This window comes from Eptesicus fuscus, unplaced genomic scaffold (genome assembly GCF_027574615.1).
Source record: "Eptesicus fuscus isolate TK198812 unplaced genomic scaffold, DD_ASM_mEF_20220401 scaffold_68, whole genome shotgun sequence".
NCBI lineage: Eukaryota > Metazoa > Chordata > Mammalia > Chiroptera > Vespertilionidae > Eptesicus > Eptesicus fuscus.
This window is the reverse complement of record NW_026557632.1, coordinates 3,684-27,688: the sequence shown is the minus strand read 5'-3', so window position 1 is coordinate 27,688 and position 24,005 is coordinate 3,684. Positions and strand designations below refer to the sequence as shown.

The following is a 24,005-nucleotide window of genomic DNA, read 5'->3' as shown; positions in this document are numbered from 1 at the left end:
ATTAGTGGAACTTTCTCTTCAAAAGATTCAAGGTCATGAAAGTCAAGGAAAGACTAAGGACCTGTTCCAGACTGAAGAAGAATAGACACTACAGCTCAGTGTAACCCATGGATCTGAACAGGGTCTTTATGCTATAAGAGATACTACAGACAAGTGGCAAAAATTGAAAAGAAAGCGAGGATGAAATTATGGAATATATTAGGGTGAATTTTCTGACTGTGAAGGTGGTATGGTAGACAAGTGGAATATACTAAAGGAATAAGGCATGGTGGCATGGAGTCAACAATTTACTCTCAAATGGTTCAGGGCAAAAGAGCGCTTTTTACTGAAACTTGGATCTTTCTATACTTTTAAGACGCTTTCTAAAAAAAAAAAAAATCAATCAGTAAATGGAAAAGCAGAAAAGCAAACTTTATTTCTCCCAGGAGGAAAGATTTTGGAATCAGTATTTAAAATTACATAAGTCTAATGGCACTATAATAATTTTAATATATCCATTTAGTAGCCATAGCAGCAGATATCAAAATCTTTAGGACCAAATATTGTGAAAAAATTGGAATATATAAAAAAAATCAACCAGTATCACTAAAGTATGAGTGACAAGTTGTTTGTTTGGGTGTTGTTTGAACAGCTGGTATTTGGGCAGTTTGAGTATGTAAAACTCAATAGTGCTGGACTTCGTGTACAAAATATGCTTAAACCTTACTTAGGTGCCCCCCAAAAAACACAGTTTAAAATACTATGTAAATTTTCATCAGACACATATGATAAAAATTTTTTTCTTCAATAAAGATCTCACACATCATGTGTAAAATGGAAACAAAATGTTATACAAACAGTCTGGTAAATAAACTTTTACTGTTTATGTTTTAGATCAGGTACTTTTTCAGCAAAATCTCTTTATATTCTTTTTGTGCTTTCAGAAGTAGATCTTGGGTTGAACTTGTCTGATAGGTTGATGCCACAGGAGAAGCTCTATAGGATTCAGTTTCAAAGTTAGCAGCACCTGGAAAGAAAAAGAATTCTATTCTTTGTCTAAACTACAACTAAGAATAAGTGTTAAGGAGAATAAAAACATCTATATCTGACTAAAATACACAATACAAGAATACTATGAAATATAATTTGCCAATGGTTGCACACTGAATTAATTGGTATCATGGCTAAGTATCAGACATTCTGTTTTTCCTGTCCTTCATTCATTAATTAGACACCATGAATAAAGGCAATTTGATAAGCACTGTAGTTACAAAATGAAGGTGACACAGAACCTTGAACAGTCATCTATAATAATAAAAACATAATATGCTAATTAGACCAGACAGCTGAATGATCTTCTGAATGTTATTCCAGATGTCCTTCTGGATGAAGCCACCACAGGGTGGCCAAGGCAGAAGTGGTTAGGGGCAATCAGGCAGGCAGGTGAGCATTTAGGGTCTATTAGGCAAGCAGGTAGAGTGGTTAGGGGTGATCAGAGAGGCAGGCAGGAGAATGGTTAGGAGCCAGTGGTCCCAGATTGTGAGAGGGATGTCTGACTGCTGGACATCCCTTGAGGGGTCCCTGATTGTGAGAGAGAGCAGGACAGGCTAGGGAACCTCCCCACTCCCGGGCACAAATTTTGTGCACCAGGCCTCTAGTCCTATATAATAAAAGGGTAGTATGCAAATAGACCAAACGGCAGAACAACAGAACAACCAATCAAAGTGTAATATGCTATTGATAATAGGAAGGCTGTTCAACCGCTTGCTATGATGTGTACTAACCACCAGGGGGCAGATGCTCCAACCGGTAGGTTAGCTTGCTGCTGGGGTCCAGCTGATTGGGACAGAGCAAGATGGGGGGGGGGCATGCCCTGGAGCCCTCCCATGGTTCCTCTCTGGCCAGATCATGCACTAGTGTGGTCCTTCAGCCTCACCTGTACCCGCTTGAAATCTGGGACCCCTCGGGGGATGTCAGAGAGCCAGTTTCAGTCTGATCCCGTAGTCTGATACCTTAGGAGGGTGTCAGAGGTGGGGCTCATGGATGGCAAGCGCTGCTGTGGCAGTGTGAGCCTCTCCCAATCAGAACTGACTGGGCACTATCCCGAGCAGGCACCATGGGGCTGGGATGAGCGGGAGGGGTAGGTAGGAGCTGCAGGTGGCATTGGACCGAGGGTTTTGGCCTGATCCCTGCAGGCCACCCAGAGGGACCCTACCTGTGCACCAATTCGTGCACTGGAACTCTAATCCTATCTAATAATAGAGTAATATGCAAATTAACTGTCCCTCCGTGACAAAATGGCAGCCCCCATAGCTATAAGATGGTGGCACCCTGTCCCCTAAGCCCCGCTGCTGCAGTGTCTGGGCCTGTCGGTCCCGCTGGGGTTCATGGGGACCAAGCAGCGAGGCTGGATCTGCCCCCAGACATGTCAGACAGAGCCTGGACAGCAGGGCTTGGGGGCTTCCCTTAGCGCAGCGGCAGCGGGGAAGACAGATCCTTTTTGCAGACAGATCCTTTTTGCACAGCAGACAGAGCCTGGGCAACAGGGCATGGGGGCTTCCTTAGCATGGAGGTGGAGTGAGCTCCCCAAAGCCCAGCAGTCAGAGCCCAGACAGCAGGGCTTGGGGGCTTAACTTAGTGTGGCGGTAGTGGGGAAGACACAGGCCCTGCAGACAGAGCCCGGACAGCAGGGTTTGGGGTCTTCATTAGCATGTTGGTGGTGGGAGCACCCCCAGGCCTGGCAGACAGCACCCAGAAAGCAGGGCATGGGGGCTTCCTTAGCACAGAGGTGACGGGAACACCCCCAGGGCCAGCAGACAGAGCCTGGATAGCAGGGCTTGGGGGGCTTCCTTAGTGGGGCAGTGGCGGGGAAGTCCCCAGACATGGCAGACAGAGCACAGACAACAGGGCATAAGGGCTTCCTTAGCGCAGTGGCAGCAGGGAAGCCCCAGGCCAGGCAGACAGAGCTGGGACAACAGGGCATGGGGGCTTCCTTAGTGTGTTGGTGTCGGCGAAGCCCCCAGGCCTGGCAGACAGAGAACACTGCAGGGCATTGGGGCTTCCTTTGCATGGTGCATGGCAGATGCAGGCAGAGAGTGAACAGCAGGGCATGAGGGCTTCATCTCCATGGCTGCAGCGAAACCCCCAGGCCCTGCAGAGAGCAGAGAACCATGGGGAGTGGACCTAAGCTATCAGTAGGACATCCCCTGAGAGCTCCTGGATTGTAGAGGGTGCAGGTTGGGCTGAGGGATTCCCATGCACGAATTTCATGCACCGGGCCTCTAGTATACTATAAACTGAAAAACAACAAACAAACAGGCAATTTCTCTCTGAGTCATAGATACCACCACCAAGTATAACACAGGGCACTATGGGAGCACACAGAGGAGACATCCCAGTTTTGTGTTGATTTTTGGTGAATGTGATATATAAGTTGATATCTGAAGAACAAACAGATGAAGCAGATGCCAGGACTAGAGATGAGGAAGAACATTTGTGGACCTAGAAATATCTAGTTTAGCTAGCTGCTAGAGCAAAGGGGCAGCATAATGGAAGTAGCAAAGATAAAGCTGAATTATTTGCCAAGAACTAAGTGGATTTCAGAGTTTTTACACCATCCAAAGGAATTTGGAGTCTTTCATGAGGGTAAAAGGTAAAACAATGACAAAGTCAATGACTGGAGATGGCAGTTAGATGAACTGTAGCGGCTTGACTCAGTATTACTAGATGAGTCTGGTTATTTGGCCTTATATCACTAGCAAAACATGAGAAGTGGATGAAGCCTGTTTTCCGACTATTGTTTCAGTGTGCAAGTCAACAGTACATAGGAAGAGCAGAGGGAAGGAAGGGAATAGCCAGAAATGAAGAGAGATACATGGACTTCTGAGATCTTTAAAGAGCTGTAAAACATGATGATTCCATGTGGAATAAGTATATTTTTCCTCACGACTGTTTATATTTCACATTTTTCATTTGCATAAATAATAAAATATTGAATGCAGTATATATTATCCAAACATGGAAACAGATGCCATTTCCTATTTTCAGTTTGTTCACAAAATCAAGGATATCTAAAATTATTAATAAATTTTGGCTGAAACTGGTTTGGCTCAGTGGATAGAGCGTCGGCCTGTGGACTCAAGGGTCCCAGGTTCGATTCCGGTCAAGGGCATGTACCTTGGTTGCGGGCACATCCCCAGTAAGGGGTGTGCAAGAGGCAGCTGATCGATGTTTCTCTCTCGTCGATGTTTCTAACTCTCTATCCCTCTTTCTTCCTCTCTGTAAAAATATCAATAAAATATATTTAAAAATAAAAAAATAAAAAATAAATTTTGGCAACATACCTTCTTTTTCTTCGCTAGTTAGAATTTCTTCAAATTCCCGCCACATCTGAAATAGGTCAAATATTATTATTAGTATTTAAGTTAAAAGGAGACATTATTAGAGGAATGATATATATATATATATATATATATATATATATATATATATATATACCTTATAAAATGTGTCCTTTAAATACCACTTTTAGGGACTAGAGCAATCGGGATTGAACAAACAGAAAAATAATCAAATAAAATTAATTCATATTCATTTTAATTATTGAGAACAGGCATATATAATGCTATTTAGATCAATCTGAAAAAAATACAATTGTTATTGGTCTATTGAATAAGCATAACTTCAGAAAAGTGATATTTGATACCATTGGTTCAAAGAAGTTTAAGCAAGTCAAGTCGCATTTCACACTGAATGGATTACTTTGTAATTCCAATAAAAACTGCTATTTATAAAAGCTTAGTTTTTTTTTACTTAAGTTGATTTTTCTTTAAAATGAGTTTCCTATTCCTATACTTTTTGAAAATTAAAATCTTAAGGCATGTTCTATGCTATTAATTTTTCAACCTAAAATGAGAAAAGTGGTACTGAGGTCACATGAGAATTCTACTGGCAAACAATAACTAAAACTATGTTGCTGTCTGTTATTATGCCTACACATTTCTTAACTCATATGAACAACAAAGGTTTCAGAAAATCTTTGAGGAATAAAAAAAATCAATACATAGCCCCAGCCGGTTTCCCTCTGTGGTTAGAGCATAGGTCTGTTGATCTAAGGGTTGCAGGTTTGATTCCTGGTCTGGGGCACATACCTGGGCTGCGGGTTTGCCCCCCCACCCCCAGTGCTGTTGCACGCGGGAGGCAACCAGTGGATATGTCTCTCCCTTATGGATGTTTCTCTCTCTCTCTCTCCCCCTCCTTCCTCCCTTCCACTGAAAAGCAGTGGAAAAAATATCCTCAGGAGAGGATTAATAACAACAACAACAAAAATCAATATATAATGCTGTAATTGCAATATTGTTTCATTTCTGGAAATGAGAACTAAATTTGGAAACTCAACCAATTAGAATTACAGTCTTCTTAATTATGAAATGTGTGGGAATACTTCAAATTTTATATTACCACTAGAGGCCCAATATGCAAAATCCATGCACGGGGGTGAGGGGGGGAGGGGAGAGGTGGTGTCCCTCAGCCTGGCCTGCACCCTCTCACAATCCAGGACCCCTAGGGGAGGGTCCCTAGCCCTGGTCAGCAATTAGGGCCTATTGGGGCTTTCCTTCCCCTGGCTGCTGCCAGCTGGCCCCACCCTGGCCGCTGCCACTGCTTGCCATCTGTGCTGCACTGTTCCCGCTCCAGCACCACTTGTCACCTCCCTCTGCAGGCAACAGGTGTGCGCTGGATCACTTGGCTGGCCTTCGCCTCCCTCTGCGAGTCAGTGGCTGGCCGACCCTGCACACTCGCCAATGTCCTGGGCTGGTGTTATGCGCCTCCCTCTGTGGGGCGATCAATTTCAGGGCCCCCAGATTGATAGCCCCGCAGAGGGAGGCCCTGCTCACATGCCACAGCGCCACCAGCCGGATGGCCTGGGTCTCCCTCATTAGGGTGATCCTGGGGAGATGGTAGGGTCCCTGGAGCAATCTCATGGCACCTGCCTTGGCTGGCCTGGCTCCAGTGAGTGTCATAGCGTGGTCATCTGGAAAGTCGTCCGGATGGTCCTTCTGGTGTTCAGTTGTTCAATTTGCATATTACACTTTTATTATTACAGATTGTCCTGATCTAGAGTGTTTTTACTAAAAAACTTCTTATAAAAGGTACCCTCTCACTCAATGCCGACACAGGGTTTAAAAGTGTACACTAAACATTAAACACTGTGGTGATCATTATCATGTGATACCCAATGCCTTTACAAATGTTAGGCGTGAAGACAAATTTGTTGACTAACATGTTCCCCAGTGTTTTCAAAGACTGTTTCCATAACACTTCTTTGACAATAGCATGATAGACAGGACTTCTTAAATGGATGATGTGATAACAACACTAGACAGACTTTGTAAAATAAATAGCTCCATACCAGATAAAGTCCGAGGCTTTCATTGAATCAATTTTATGTTACCATTAATAAAATAGGTATTATTTTACTAATGGACATGGGAGTGGCAGCCCATTTTTATACAACTTGAATTAAGAAACTACCGATGGAACATTATTATCTGTTCCCACAAAAGCTCCTTTCCTAAATATTTACTTCTGTGATGATTATGCTTATTTCTAGGTGAGGACTGTGTCCAGATGGAGGAAAGAGCCTGAAGTTCCAACGATAATAAAGAGAACACATCTGACATTTATTTCTATTGTGTCATTTTCAACAATATAGAAAGGGGAGAACATTATACACATGAAAACAATGTGCCAGCAACTTTCAATTCAAAGGATTTGTCATTAGAAGGACTTTTCTCAGAACTGGTAGTTCCCAAACTCTGTCCCATAGGAATCTGTTTCCCCTGGGGGAAACTGCAGGATTGCAGAGCTTCAGAGTCTCCATCCCCCTTCAGTTAGGCAGCTTGATTTGTCTTATTATCTAAAAATTTTCATGCAAAATTTATAATAAAAGTTCAAGTCTGAAAAAAAAATTTAAGGTATGAAAATCACTGATTTAGTCCAAGTGCCCAATTTGACCTAAGAGGCAACAAAGACTCAGAGGGATTAGAGGTTGCCTGAGGTCACAAACCAATGAGCTGCAGGCCCAAAGTGGGCTCTAAGGCTTCTCCCTGAGCATAAGGTTCTGTGCTAGCTCCTTCCTCATATTCAAGAAAAATAATAAATTTTAAATATAACTCAGAGAAAAAGAATATATAAAACTGTCATGTAGCTCAATAATGTTTTGACATAAGACAAAATAATAGCTTCTAAGTCAATTATAAGTTTTAAAGCAATGAGCAAAATTTAAGGAACAGAAATTAATATCATAAATCCTATTAGTAGCAGTCATTACACTCAATTTATAAAGCACAAATTATTTAGCCACAGGACAAGAAACTTAAAGTACAAAATCTTCAGTTAAATTAAGGAAATTTTTCCTTAAAGGAACTATCCATTCCCTCCAAATAAAAGCTGGTTTACCAAAATCAATCAACAAATAAATTAACTGTGTTGGGGGTTATCTATAGCAAAATTTAAAACACAAAACAGATTTTCTTTACCATCTAGCATACTTCTGCCCACTCTCTTTCATCCTTAGGTGGTCTGTACACAAGCCATGAACTTAATTTCCATTATGATTTAACCCCATCACAAAGTATAGGAGCACCTTCACTTCTCTGCCCTGCAGTCTCCACATGAGGCCTTAGATTCTCTCTACCTTCCTCACGAGAGGACATGAGATTTACCTGATGTGTGCACTTGAGAAAAGGAACTAAGGATGCTTGCTTAGCTCCCAAACACTTCTTTGAAAAGACATGTCTGCCCACAGTCACATGAATTTGGGTCTGCTCTCTCCTTGCAGGAAGCAGCCTGACCAGGGACAGGTGTCAGGTATTTCTTTCCTCCACTCACAGCTGGGAGTGAAACTGCCTGACTTGGGATGAATGTTCAGAAGCCCTGTGACCCCACATCTAAACCCCATTTTCCTATGCCTTACCATGTGTGAGTAAGCAAGCTAGTAAGCCCATCTCCATCTGCCTGAGTCCTCTGATCTAATCTCAAGAGCGAAACAGGGCTGTTATTTGCCACCTATCCCACCACAGCTCCATCAAGAAAGGTGACTACTCCACATTTACAGAAACGTCTTCTCCTTCCTTGACTTTATACTTAATGCACACTGTTCAAAGCAACCCCCACTTTAAAGAGGGGAAGTTACATTTTTGAAAGAAAAATATAGAGAAGCCAACAACACAGCAAAACACAACAAATACAAATATGTCATTCAATTAAGACTAATTTATTGATAGGCTACCATCCAATTATATTTGATATTATAGGTTAGAAAATAATGTTGCCTTCTCTTTTTGAGACCAATTTGATAAACACATATAAACCACACACACAAGCACAGTCCCATATGTAATATATTTGTAGTAAATATTGATACTTTTAAGTTAAATTTTGATATTCTTAATTTAAATGTTATAAATTAAATGTAATATAAACGTAAAAAAGACAAGTACATTTGCCCATTTTCACCATAGCAATTCATTATCCAACTATAAATATGTTAATGAGTGAAGGAAATACATTATCAGTTTGTAATGTTAAAACATGTATTTTGCTACAGAGAAAGGAACTGAGGAAAAATTTGCTGACCAGAGAGCTGAAAAGTTAAGTACAGAAAAAAAATGAATGAAAAAAAGATAGAAAGAAATTAAGCAATATCTGTATCCTTTAAAAGATAAAATGACTATAGGACAATTTCTAAGTGGACAAAATAAGTGAAGACGTGAGGAATTATCTAGAGGATATAACTGATGTGATACACAAGTTTTTTAAGCTCTTTTCTGCCTTCTGAGAAACTAGCATACCTGCTAGTGAATAGAGGTAAAATGCAGAGAAGAAAGGTACTGCCTTGGTGATGTAAACATGGGGTCTGTGTTTCCTCAGGAAGTAATGAGACTCAACCTTCTGTCGAGACACAATGTTCTATTTGCCATGTACAGAGTTATAGACTTAGGAATAGTAACTGTTTTAGCTTTCATGTATTTGTGTACAAAGAGTTGCTAACTGAATACACATTTGAGAACTGGAAAACTATTAGTTAAATAAATCATTAGAATTCTAATATTTTCTGAAAGTGTTAGAAGTGGACCAAAACTCCAAAATCAATCAATGGAAAATTGAGTCTCCCTATGCAATAGAGATTTAATAAAACAACGAGGGACTATCATGACACCCATTGTGTTAGGAAGACAAATACAGGAAAAATTTTGAACATAAAAAATGTTGAAATTAGAGGAACTGTATCTTTATAAAATTGTCTGGAATAAATTTTTACATTTTCAGTTCTAAGGAAACAATTCTATGAGCAAGAAAATCTAGTGATATGTCTGCTCAAGCTAACTTAACTTCTGTAATTTGTCATAATACTGGAGGCCCGATGCACGGAAACTGTGCAAGGGGTCCGGCTCTCCCAGCCCCTCACAGCCTCCACCGCCCCTGGCAGCCCGGCTTAGTCCAGAAGGTCTTCCAGATATTCATCCAGAAGGATGTCCAGACTGCCATTACACTGTTTGGTCTAATTAGCCTATTAGCTCTTTATTATATAGGGTCATTAAATAACACATTTATATAAAACTGTCAAATCACTTCTGATGTATTGGGCAAACATCAAGAATTAATCTAGAATGTGAAAACTAACAGTAAGAATTAGCAAAACAGATATGTAGCAAGCTATCCCAGTACAGATTCAGTGGAATCAGTACAATGAAATCAGTACAATGGAATCAATCGGGCAAGGCTAAACTTCATGTAATGATGACAAAGGCAACAAACCTAAATTTCATGAACATGGAGAGAGCTGAAATCACAGATTAGAGCGATACTTTGTTATACAAATCATTGTTCTTAAAGTTAGAAAAACAATGCTGAATAACATAGAACTCCACAGTAGGAATAATCCAAAGTGTTTAAACTTTGCAAATAAAGGGGATTGATAAACAAATTTAACATTGATTTATTTTTAACACTTATTCTTTAGAACCATAGTTTAAAAATCTTTAGAAGTCTGTTGTTTTGTAATGTCCCAACCCAAAACCCACCCCTTTTTATTATTTTAGACAACATGCTACCACTTCTCATACAATTCATTGTTTTCCTAATGGCAACAATAACATTTCCAGCAACTCTACAAAACACCTCCTTTCTTTAGGTCTAAGAATTTTGTAAACAACAATTGCTATAGAAATTTTGTCAACCCACCTTTATATCTTATTAGATTGGTGCTTCATACTCTCTATTACTAAGTCTATCATGATTTGGCAAACCAATGGCCTTCAAGAAATCTATGTCTGTCTTTAAACTACAATGTTACGTTTAAAATCAACTATTTTCTTCAATGTATATTGAAATACTAAAAGTAAACACCTCATTCCTCCCAAAAATTAATTAAACAAACAAAATCCACAAAAGTCTTCCCTTGCATTGCTTCTACGTCTACATACTCATTCCTCTTCATTTTGTAAAACGACACATTTTCTGATTTTCTGGTGAAAATATTTCAACTCTGCATCATAGATTTAATTAATAATTTACAAAAGCATTTCATTTTTTTGTTGTTGTACCCAGTAGCCCAGTTTCACAAATTTGGTACTACTGAGACCTTCTTTTCCCAAAAGGCTGTCTAAAAATTCTTAACTTTGCTCTTCTATGATATGTTATGATGCAGCAAAATGAAAAAACTGGTTGAAGTTTCATTTAGCACAGGCATGTGCTACCTTTCTCTGCATGAAAAAGACCATAAAAACATCATTAAAACCATAAACCATCGTGCATTGATTGAAATGGAGATTTCAGCATGTGACATCAGCATCATGACAAAGTATGTCTCCCCTTAAATCTACAACAAGTGGACATCTAGAACCCAACAAAGGCTCCTCTGCTCAACCTTGAAAGTGGGCGTCTTGGGATGTGCAGGAGAGGATGGAGAGAAGATCAGGACAGGCCCCTACTGCAGTTCTCCCAGGACAAGGCTGAAGGTACAGCCCTAGCACACACAGTAGCAGTGGGAGAGGCAGGGTGCAGTGCCCACACCACTGCCCAGCAGCATTTCCTCCTGCTCCCCAAGTCCAGGTCCCTCCCCAGTTACAGCTGTGCTCACACCACCACAGACCAGTAGCAGCAGCAGAGCCAAGTCTCCAGCCTCTAGGCCACAGCACAATGCTGCCAGTGGCCAAAGAGAATGAGGTAGCAGCTCAGTGGGCACACAAACTGGCTCCCCTCAACTCGACTAACCCGCACCTACTACTATGGGGTGCCTGAGGCCCAGGTGACCAGGATATGGCATTGGCACCCACCACCCTGTTACCCAGGCTGCCATTCCCATGTCCAAGGGTAAGCCTCACACACATTGACTCACTGCACACCCTTCCTAAGCTTCAGTAGTACAGGTAAGAGAAAAGAAAAAATGCGCTATACCACCATCTCCTGGAATACAAAAGAAAGACCTGAAACTATCAACCTGCCGAATTGTGAAAATCACCACATTCCTAAGTAAGAAAAGTGTTCACCACTTCAAATGTGCCAGCAGCGGAACAACACATCAAGCAGGCTGGACCACCATAGTAACACTAACACAGAAAGAAAATGACAATTCTCAAGAAAGAATCTCAAAATAATGGAGGATTGTGATCTAAATGAACAGAGAAATCAAAATAGCCAAATAGTCATGAAGAACCTCAGCGAAATACAAGAAAACTCAAAAGTCAGTCCAATGAGCTCAGGAATAAAATTAATGAACAGAAGGAGTACTCTACTGAACAGATGAGAAGTATAAAAAAGAACCAAACAGGAATTCTGTTGCTGAAGAACTCAACAATAAGATGAAGAAGGAATATTTTAATAGAACTTATACACAATGAAAGCTAGTTGCAATTTCAAGACTCCCTATCATTGCCATGTTAGTCATCAATCATTCAAGTGCTGTCAACATAAACAGACATAAGTAAACTTTATTTTAAAATATTAATACATAAATTTTAAAATAAAATCCAAATATTTGCTAAATGAACTATTTTATGAAATGTACAGCTGCTCAGCAAGACATTTTATAACAATTTAAATAAAAATGCTGAAGTAAATAACAATTAACACTGTTCTCTGACCTAAGAAGGTGAAAAATATTTTCACTTAAGACAGAAAGTAATCCTTTTATTGCTACAAGTTTACTTAATTCATAAAAAGGGTTTATCTCCATTTCATTTAAGTAGCAACCATCCATGTTTGGGTAAGTATTTAGACGTCAATCACTCACTTGTGCTTAGGGGTGGAAATGTTGGGGTTCAGCAAAACTTAAAAATTGTTAGGAAGCATCACCAATTTAAAATCCATTAGGAAGTAAGCCAAAGCATCTCCAAGTATACCACTGGTTATTAGACAATCCTACCTAATAAAAGAGTAATATGCAAATTGACCCCACCTTTGCTACGCCAAAGCCACACCCACCAGCCAATCAGGGCGAGTATGCAAATTAACCCAACCAAGATGGCAGTTAATTTGCATACATAGGTGCCCTGAATGGACCCCCTGCAATGGATCGCAGGTAGCTGGGTGTTCGCTGTGGCATCAGGCTGAAAGCCTCTGGCAGAGACTTTTGGCCTGGTGCCGGAGCAGACCCCTGCAATTGATTGCAGGGAGCTGGGGGTCCGCTCCTGCCCAAGAGGCTTTCGGTCTGGGCAGGCCTGGACAGAGGCTTAGCCGGTGATTACAGGCAGCTTGAGGGGCCTGCCCAGGCCTACAGCTCCGGCCAGAGGCTGCGGTTGGTGTGAACTACAGAGGAAACACCTTTTCTGACTGCACATTGGCTAAGCTTCCTGTATTCCATTGGTAATATTCTTTGTAACTTGGGTAATAAGAATCCAAAAAGGTGATCTAGGGTATTTCCACCACACTTCTGAAGAAAAAAATGAAGGTCAGCTGCTGGAAGGCTATGAAATGTCATATCCTGCCCTAGCCAGTTTGACTCAGTGGATAATGCCTGGGCCTGCAGACCGCAGGGTCTGGGTGTGATTCTGATCAAGGGCATGTACCTAGGATGCAGGCTCCTTCCTGGCCGGGGCCCAGATTAAGGCTCATGCAGGAGGCAACCAATCAAAGTGTTCCTCTCACTTTGATGTTTCTCTTTGTCTTTTCCTTTCTCTTCCACATTCTCTAAAAGTCAATGGAAACATATCCTCAGGTGAGGATAAAAAAATAAATAAATAAATGCATAGCGTATGAAAGACACATCTTGAAAATGCCTAAAGAAAGTTGTCATTTTTTCATGAAGGAACTGGAGTCCGTGTTGATGAAAACACCTTGGTGGCTGTGGTGATTGGCAATGGCTGCAGGAGCGGGGTGATGGGGCTGGTGCCTTCCCCTGATCAGCCCGGTTGCCTCCCACAAAGGGAGGCCAAACTGCAGCTTAGGCCTGCTCCCCGTGGGGCATGGGCCTAAGCCATCAGTATGACATTCCCTGAGGGCTCCCAGTATGTGAGAGGGGGCAGGTTGGGCTGAGGGACCCCTGATCCCCAGTGCATGAATTTCGTGCACCGGGCCCCTAGTCCCATATAATAAGAGGCTAATATGCAATTCAACTGAAAGGAGAAACTGTTGTAGAAGACCAAAGAAAAACCAAGCCATGCTTTAAAGAAAAGAAGGGACACTGTTTAATATGCCAGCGGACTCAGGGAGCAGCGAGCCAAGTGGTAAGGAGTATTGAGCAGACAGGCGGTAAGGAGCGAGTGTTCCCAGAATGAAAGAGACATGTCCTACTGCCAGCGTAGGCCCACTCCCCTCCATCAGTAGGGCATCCCCCAAGGGCTCCCAGACTGCAAGAGGACACATGCTGGGCTGAGGAACCCCGGCCCCACCCCCCCACCTCAAGTGCACAAATTTCATGCACCGGGGCCTCTAGTAATACATAATTTTGAAAATCAAACTGAAATGCAGCTTTTTAAGAAGTTTAAATTGTGTCATGTTAGTCATATTTATTGAATAAAGTTACTGATAGATATCTCTTGAAAATGAGAGATCCAGGGATTTAAAAGTGATTATGAAATTTCTATCTCCTTTCTATATTAGCACAATAATTAAGATTTTTATTTAAGCATCTTTCAGCAATTTTACGTAAGTCAATTAAGCAACTCAAAATTTCCCCCAATTAAACACAAGAATTATATCAGAAATCTAAAACCCAAGGGGAAAACAGATAATATAGCTAACCTTTTGGTAATTTAAAGTATATGATCTTGAGGTAGGACTGTCCAAGTTTTCTCTTCTAGTAGAATTTCTCCTGGGCAGAAAACTAGTGTTAAGATTTCCAACAGGAGGTGCTTCCAGAACTGGCCTCATCTTAGCGTTGAGCAAAAGTTTGTTCTGCTGTTCCTTTTGGAGAAGTTCGGTGTTGACCTCAGCTAGCCTCTCCTTAGTCCAGTGAAAACTGTGAACAACAAATGCTTAGTATTTTATTTTCCCTAAGTGACTGTCATTATTTTAAAGTAACCAGGATAGTAAGTGGAATTTCCCATTTAGTAGCATTTTAGCAATGAAAATGTATCAGATCAGACTTACTCAATTTAAGTATAGGTTTTCATTTTTTCTTAAAAAGCACTTATGTTTCAAGGCAGTAGGAAGTTGGGGTCCCAGCTAAGGAAGCCAAAGTAGAATGCTATCAGTGATGCAGACTGCTTATCAGGTAATACTTGCTGCCTCTGGAAGTGCTGTACTTACAAGACCCTTGAAGATGCCCTTGGACACACTTTGTAGCCACTTTAGAGATGAAAAAAAATATCCCTCAAAGACATTGCCAAGATTTGCCTTCACCACCTTGTACAATACATTCATTACCTTGGAGATAGTAATCATTTGACACCGAGGCATAACTTAGAGCAACAGCCTCTAAGGGAGAACAAGATAGGCTGGCTGGTGATCAAATCACCGAAAACAGCTCCAGAGGCCACTGCTTATAACATTGTTACCAAGGCGATGGAGGTGGGATCTGCCCTTTCTGTCTTCCCCACACCCTCCTCCTACAGATCACATTATTTTTAGCTACTTTGTCAATTACACTGCCCCTCACCCCTATGTGAATATTTCTCTATCCTATATAATAAAAGCCTAATATACAAATTCTCCCCTCAATGGGGTTATGGGGAGGGGGCGCATGGAGTCTACAAGCCAACTTCCCGAGTTCCTTCCTTCCCACCCATGCATACATTCAGGCACAAGGCCTCCAATTTAACATGCATGTCTTTTTATAGAGTAGAAAAACTATAAAGGATAGTTTGTCTAAAGGTGTCCTCTAGTGTTAATAACAAAGGGCACAATCAAGAAAGTAAAATTACCAAGTGCCAGAATTTGTTGGTGTCACTTAACTCTTTGTGTTTAAGATGTTATCTTAAGTATTTCTATTTAGGGGCCTTGTGACAAGCAGTTTTATAGTAATATCACCTTCTAAATTTTAGAGCTTCAGGACACTGACCCGGTTAACTACATGGAAATATTAAGGGGAAAAGTAAAGGCATGTAAAAGCAAAAAAGGGGGAGAGATAAAACTTGACTTAGAATAACCTTTGAAAGGTAAGTTGATTTACTAACATCCCTTTCTAAAGTTAAACTATTTAGTTAGCTTTCATGTCCTGCTAATCTCATGAACCTGGCACAATAATAATTATATTTTAAGTTTAGAAGCTAATTAATGAGCTAAATTTATTTTCTCTGATTCTGAGTTTGACTTACTCAGTTACTTTGTTTTCCAATCGCTTTCTTCTTTCCAACTGTTCTTGGTAGAGTTGCTTATGTATTTCCAATTCTAGTTTGCTATCATCTCGAGAAGTTTGCACTCTGGAGAGTTCTAATTCCAGCGCTTTATTTCTGAGTTCCAAAGGTCTTCTTATTGAAGCCTGTTTATTTATCATCTGCTCTGACTTTTCTTGAGATTCTCTTATTGTCTAGAGCAAATAAAAAGGATACGTTTCTAAAGTAAGTATACCCTGTCCAGTTACAGTTGTTTTCTTTAGTTTTGAGTCAATGACTCAGAGATCAGCTTTAAGTGTGAACAAAGCTGAAATTTTAAAAAGTTATCAACAATGTCCACTGAATGTAATCTGAGCTATAAAATTAATATTCTTCTATTAGTACACATGTAATCTGATCATTCAAAGAATAATAGAATTAGCTTAAAATTTTAAAAGTAAAACATATAACTTAATCACGTTTTTTACCAATTCTTCCTGGTAGTCTTGTTTTACATCAACTGGTCTTAAAAATAAAATGATCCTCTATTTCGAATCATTTGGAAATATCAATTTAGTGATAATAAGGATGGAAACTGAAATACTGTAAAGGAAAAAAAAATGCCACCTTCCTTCCAGAAATATACAGAATAAATTGCTATTAATGGAAGAAGAGGAAAGGCAAAAATACTGTATTTATCCAAAAGGTAATTTGCAGTGAAATGAATTAAAGCACATTAAATCAATAAATTAACCTGTAAAAATGAATAGACTTGTTTAAAATTGTCTGCTACATCCTGTCTTGCTCTTTCTTCAATCTTCTTTTTATACTCTTCTGCTTCACAGGATTCTACCATATTCGTTTCCATATGTGTTCTGAGGTTTACTGTTTCTTGTTCCCATTTCTCTGCTGTATTCTTTAGTTCTTCACATTCCTTTAGAAGTGCTTCCATTGCTAACTGCTGTTGAGGCATCTTTTCTTCATCCTGATCTATACATTTTGAAGATGCAGGTTGCAGTTTTTCTATAAGCTCGTCATTCTGCATGAATAAAAGAATATAGTTTGATTATGAAGGTGTGGACACCAGTATGAAATTTTGAAATGAATTCAGTTGCAATAAAATGTTACCTGTATATTGGTAGAGTCTTCAAATGTGGAACCTTAAATTATTCAGAATCAAGACCAAAGTTAAAATGACCAGGAGTCACAAAAGTATAGTTGCTGTTGTCATCTTTGCCACAAAACGTCTGCACTTAATTTTATAATTTTTTTTCTATGACTGTTTCATGTCTTTCCTCCACAAAATATCTATATGCGGCCGTTTAGGAGAAAGTCCCTTTCCTCTTCCCCCATCTTAACACTTTGTAACCTTTAAAAAAAGCTTTAGGGATATCATGTTGAGGTATTCAGGACTGAATCAACACATGCCTCCCAAAGAAAGACTTTCAAAAGGAGACTAATTAATTAGTCTTATAAATATAGACTCTAATGCCGTAAGTCTTGTACTGAACTACAAATGTTTGATGCTCATTTGAATTGCATTCCAAGAAGAAATGATTCCCTGGGCTACAGATAAATCACATTTTTCACTGTAAAACTCCAGCAAGATGAGCCCTACATTTTTTAGAATAAAAAAAAAAAATAGGGGTGGGGGCTTAATCCAATAGTCCTATCTTGAAATCCTCTGTTACTTCTCAAAATAAGGGAACATAGTAAACAAAACAACATCATCATCATCAACAACAAACCTGCTGGAATGTTAGTGATCATGACTTGGGAAGAACTACTTTCCTTCACATACCATGGTTATTGATAAGACAAGGTGAGGGATGCCAAGTTTTTGAAGCACATCTCCAGATTCTTTGGCACTTGTCCACTAAATAGGTGCTGGCCTCAGTGCTAACTGGGTTCTGGTGAATAGGATATGGTGACTGCTGTGTGACTTTTATATCTGGATGCCATCTGACTCTCTCTCTCAGGAAGCTCACCCTGAGAACCCAGCCACCGTGTTGTGAAGAAGGAAGAAGCCCATGCCACGTGGCCAGTCCTCACACTGTGTCCAGCTGAGACTGCACAGCGAACCTCCCAGATAAAAGCCTGCTGCACCTGACAAACCCATGAATGAACAAGCCTTTATGATTCCACTTCCCAGCTTCAGGTCATCCCAGCTGGTGGCAAGTGGAAAAGGAATGAGCTGGCCTCACTGCAGTTTTGTGAACAAGTAAATGCTGCTTTAAGACACGAGGTTTGGAGGGGGTTATTAAGCAGCAATAAGTAACTGGCACAGGTACTGACATTAAAAACAGGGTATTGACACTAAAAAGAAACACACACACATGTGTGGGAGTCCCTTTTAACATGAGGCCGGGGGAACCTGACATAATGTAGAGAAGTGTGAGAATGAAAACCAAAAGGGCCTCTAAGAAACGCTGAGTGGAGGCCTGATGGCTCCCGAGGAGGCTGACAGCAAGGGTTTCTGGGCAAGTGAACACAATGACAATGAAATGAAGGTGACAGGTATTCTCGCTAGGAAGCTGGTTAAAGTGAAATCAAGGAGAAAGATAAGCTGAAGAAGGACAATTATAAAAAAATGAACCTGGATTGATGGGTTTCAAATATCCATTTCCTATTTATACCTTCTTCCAACTGTCCATTTGTCAAATAATGCTAAAATAAAGAAATGGCTATGGGTAACATCAAATCCAGGGTGTTCCAGGAAAACATGGTCTCAGGATGAAGCCAACATTTACAAAACTCCTTAAAACCTCAGAAACATTTATGTAGTGCCTCAAAGTCCTTTAAGGATTTTCAGAATGTAAGGATGTTAAAGACACTGTGCTATAACACCTCCAGGAAGCCCAAGGTGAAGAGCTTATCTGAAAACTAGTTGTCAGGTAGCTTTTCGAATGCCATGAATCCCAAAAAAATTAACTGGACACTCAAAGCTTCTAAGAGAATTTTAGTAAGGGAAACCCTGCCTGCTAGCTCCGCCTCTTTAAGAGAGACCAAGACAATACACAATCAAAAGAGCCTGTGGGCCTTAGATGATCCACAGGGAGGAAGCAGGCTGCAAAAAGAGCTGCAAGCACAGGTCATCTATCGATATAATAGAGGAATATGCAAATTATCTGGGACTCTGTAACGTCACGACCAAACAGCAGGGATCTGAGGCTGCATGGAGCCTGGGCAGGTAGAGGGATTGGAGGCCATCCTGGGTCTGACCCAATGGGAGTGAGGCAGGCCAGGTCTGGGTCACCTGCATTTTCAAAGCAAGTATGGCTGGTGAGCCCGTCCTTGACTCTAGGTACCACAGCACACCCTAGACTCTGACAGGAGGGAGATTTTCATGTACATTTTACTACTTTTCTTCCATCTCTGACACTTCTATTATAGAGAAAGGCCAAATAGCGATATTAAAATATTTCCTCTAATTAATTCCCTTTTAATGTGCATGAATTTCATGTACCAGGCCACTAGTTTCTTATGAAAAGAACAAAGCAGAGTCTCAGAGCCAAAAGCCAAGGGCTACAGAGAAGCACTCCAAAGTTAGGAGTAAGCTTTCCTTTCCTCGGTGAGGAAACATAAGATTATAAAATCATTTTCATCTCAGTGGCAAACAACTGCAATGCCTTTTGGCACCATTTAAATACATTTTCTCCTCTATCTTATTTCAAGCCTGCTTATGTTATACCACAATTTTTCTCCATGGGAAACAAATTGGCTTAAAATTTTGAGATTTCAGCCCTAGCTGGTTTGGGTCAGTGGAGAGAGCATCAGCCTGCAGACTGAAGGATCCCAGGTTCAATTCAGGTCAAAGGCACATGCCTGGGTTGCAGGCTCAATCCCCAGTAGGGAGTGTTTAGGAGATAGCCTATCAATGATTCTCTCTCTTCATTGCTGTTTCTCTCTCTCTCTCTTATTCTGAAATATATATATATATATAAAACGATTTGAGATTTCAAGTTCAGGTCTTTCTAAAGAGGAAAGGTAGCAGTCCAGATTTTAACCTACTCCTCCCCAGGCAGTGAAATCTACTGGCAAGTCTATGAATTATGAGTTAAACACAATTAAGAAAATGGCTAAGCCAGCAGATCCTGTGACCAAGATTTCATGGAAATGGAAGTGAAGTGGGAGGCACAGGGTTAGAGGTTTAAGGTTTGAATGGAGAAAAAAGGATTGGTATTATATTTGTAAGCCTACTTTCCCATCATGTCACAGAATCAGCAAAACATAAGCTGGCCATAGGCTTTATCAAGAAACAAGACATCTCCATAAAAGTAGAGGTAGAAACATTCCACTACACTGACTTTTTTATTATTATTACATAGAACAGCTGGTACTATGCAAGATGACTGGGAAAGATACTCATAAAATTTGATTTTTTACTGGCATGAGGAAAGACTTATTCATCAGTGAAGTAGAAGGGGGAATTCAAACATTAACCCTCACCTTTATGGCCAAGTGTTTTTTGACAGTGGTGCCCTACAATTAAATCAGATATGAATAGTCTTTTTTAACAAATTATACTGGGACAGCTGGATATCCACTTGCAAATGAATAAAATTAGACCTCTACCTCAGACCATGAATAAAAATTAACTCAAAATATAAAAGCTAAAACTATAAAACTTTTAGAAGAAAATATAGGTGTATATCTTCATGACTGGATTTGGCACCATTTAAATACAATGTTTCCTCTGCCTTACTTCAAGCTTAGATGTGAAACCAAAAGACAAAAATAGATGAACTGGACTTCATCGAAATCAAAAACTTCTGTGCTTTAAAAGGCACCATCAGGAAAATGAAAAGGTGAGCTACTGAATGGAAGAAATGTTTGAAAATTCTTTCTCTAATAAGAGATTTGTATGTAGGATATTTAAACATCTCTTACACTTCAATAATAAAAAGACAATCCAATAAAAAATGGGTGAAGGAATTGAATAGATAGTTTTTCAAAGAATATATGCAAATGGATAATAAGCATGTGAAAAGATGGTCAACATCATTAATCATTAAAAAATTGCAAATCAAAACCAATAATAAGATGCCACTTCACACCCACTAGGATGACAACAATCAAAAAACAGGTAATGGCAAGTGTGAGCAAGAATGTGGAGAAATGGGAACACTCATACACTGTCAATGAAAATGCAAAATGGCACAGCCATTGTGGAAAACACTCTGTCAGTTTCTCAAAAGGCTAACGATCTTATTCAACAATTCCATTTGGAATTATATTCCCAAGAGAATGAAAACATATGTTCACATAAAAAGTTGGACATGAATGTTTATAGAAGTATTAGTAACAACACCAAAAAGTGGAAGTAACCCAAAGGTTCATCAAATGATGAATATATTTTAAAAAATGTGCTCGCTTCAGCCCTAAGCAGTTAAGCTCAGTGGATAGAGCGTTGGCCCTCAGACTCAAGTAAAAAAGATTCAGATTTCTAGAGAGCAGTCTATTCCCTTCTTATAATTTTCTCAGAGATCCTTAACTCTCAACACTTCAAACCAGATTCCCTAATCAACATTTCTGGCCTTGACCCCTTAACTTCGGTCATCTGTACTTTTCTTTCTCCCTTCTTGCTCCTCATAAACAATAACCTCAACCACACACTCATAAACCATGAATGACATGGATCATCCTGATAGATAACAAATCCTGTCCATATTATGTTGATTCTTATTGGTGTTACTTTGAATGTACTACTGTTATGTTCTGAGTTTGGGGGCACCTTCACCCTTAGAATATTGACCAGCATTCTCTGTCTTATTTTCCTCTTACAATGCAAACGTTTTTTTGCAAGTGTCAGATTATCAATTATTTGCCTTTAATAATAATAATAATTTCTTATTTCATAGATACCTGATCTATAAAAATCTTCTGAAGTTCTTTCCACAGCTTTACTCAATTATATTGTTTGAAGGCTTGGGAAAACTAGAGCTATCTTCTTCTTGCCAATTCAGACTCTTTACCTTAACATTGTGTTCATCAAATATCTGGGTTTGAATTCCAAGACCCCCAGTGATATAAAGTTTTTAATTGTATCTTAACAATAGTTAAGCTCAAATATGTTCAGTTTATACAAAGATAATACCCTTATCTATAATAATAAAAGGGTGATATGCTAATTAGTCTGGACATCCTTCCAGACATCATTCTGAATGTCCTTCTGGATAAACCTGGGTCTGGAGGGAAGTCTAGGTGCCGCGTGCCTGCAGGTGGCTGGAGGGAAGCCAGCCCAGGTCCCAGGTGCTTGCTGGTGGCTGGAGGGAGGAAGCCCGGGTCCCAGATGCTGGAGGGAAGCAGTTGCTGGCAGCCGGGGAAAGGAAGGACTACTCTTGCATAAATTTCATGCATTGGGCCTCAAGTATCAAACAATATGCCCCACAGACAAATTAATACATAGAAATACAAGATTATCTCTTGTGAAGAAAATTAAGACAATGGGGAATTAAGGGCTAAAATATTCTGCAGAGATGAGAAGACAAGTGCTGAAATGAATGAGGTAAATGAGAGTTGGGACAGAGAACACTTCATGGAGGGGAGATTGAGAGCCAGGTCAAAATAGATATAGGATTAGGTACGAGCAATAGAAACTGAAAAGACAGAATGAACAGCATGAGTAAAGTCTGAGAGATGCTGAAATCAGCCCAGGTATCTCAGAGGATAAAAATCCCATGACAAGAAAAGAAAAAACATATGTTCACACAATGACTGGAACAATAGTGCTCATAGTTGAATTACTAACAGCCAAAAAGTGAAAAGAATGCAAAGTTCCATCAAGTGATGAATGGATAATCGGAAGAGCCACACGATGAAGTATTGTTGGGCAATAAAAACAAACAAGTAAATAAAATATTGTTATGTGCCATAATGTGGATGAACCTTTAAAATATTTCATTAAGTGAAAGAAGCCAATCACAAAGGACTTTAATTTGTGTGGTTGCATAAACATGAAATATCCAGAATATCCAGAATAGGCTAATCTATAGAGACAGAAATGAGATTGTTATTTGCCTGGTGCAGGGCACGATGAGGAGCTGGTAGTGACTGCTAAGTGGTGTGTAGTTTGTTTTTGGAGTGATAAAAATATTATGTAATTGACTGAGGTGGTAGATGCACAACTCTCTGATTATATTTAAAAATACTGAATTGCATAATTTAAATAGGAAAATTGTATAATGTGTGAATTATATCAATACAGTTTTTAAAAATATATCCATTAGTGGATCTAGGTTGAATTTTCTTAATTATTGGTTGTGGATGTACATACTACAATGATCTGAACATTTCCATGCTTTCATAATATTTCTAAGTGAGAGAAAATGAAGGATATGCCTATTTCAAGTGGTTTGTAGAATAACCTTCTTATACAAATTATTCTGAAATCTATTGCATATTCATTCACCAAAATGAAGAAATAAAAAAAAAGCTCCAGAACATTCCATTAAGCATCATCCTCTGATTTTGTCTGGATGCCTCATCATGATAATGGAGATGTCACTAAAACTATTATTTAGTAGAAAAAAAAACCCTCTTGGCTTTTATGAAGAATGATGCATAATTATCAACTTTCGTAAGAGTAAATATTATAAGAAAAACATAAAATACCAATGACAGCATAATAGCTAGGTTTAAGAAATAAGTTAATTATAAAGATAATACAATTATAATAAATTAAGCACAATGAAAATGCAAAAGAAAGTTGTCCATGCAAAGTAGTATCATAAAACACTCTATATTATTTAACCAGCTATAGATTAACTGATGACAGATTAAATATCATACATACTTGACTTCTGCTTTGATCTAGTTCCTTCTTGAAGTCATGTGTCTTATCTTGTACATGCACAGGATGACATGATTCAACCTCCAGTGAAGCCTCTATCATAGATATTTTTTGTTGAGGTTGTCTCACAACGGCCAGTTCTTCTTGAAGTTGCCTCACAATGGCCTAGTGAGATATTTCTGTTACTGATTTTATTAATCACATTATTATTATATTATGTTAATAATATAATGTATAACGTCACATAAATAATTGGGCAAAAGGTTTACAGAGTTTATTCTTGTATTGTTAATGACTAATTATTATATTATTCCCCATACAAACAACTATAAACCACCTTTTTGCCATACCCTGGATGTACTTTGTTAGAGTCATATATTATTATCTACCATAGTAAAAGTGTAATATGCTAATTAGACCATAAGTCCTTCAGGATGAAGACGGGGCTGCCAGGAAAGCCCAGGTCCCAGGTGCCTGCT

General features: G+C 39.4%; 1 protein-coding gene across 1 annotated transcript; it reads right to left on the bottom strand.

Annotated features, from left to right (window-relative positions):
* Positions 1 to 426: 426 nt before the first annotated feature.
* Positions 427 to 23,572, bottom strand: LOC129148504 (ankyrin repeat domain-containing protein 26-like). The gene is made up of 6 exons (XM_054713486.1): positions 23,530 to 23,572; positions 16,489 to 16,773; positions 15,738 to 15,949; positions 14,224 to 14,440; positions 4,323 to 4,368; positions 427 to 1,006 (listed from the first exon to the last, which is right to left on the bottom strand). The coding sequence occupies exons 2-6, from the start codon at positions 16,705 to 16,707 to the stop codon at positions 870 to 872; spliced, it is 831 nt and encodes a 276-aa protein (XP_054569461.1). The 5' UTR covers positions 16,708 to 16,773; positions 23,530 to 23,572; the 3' UTR covers positions 427 to 869.
* Between the last annotated feature and the right edge of the window lie 433 nt (positions 23,573 to 24,005).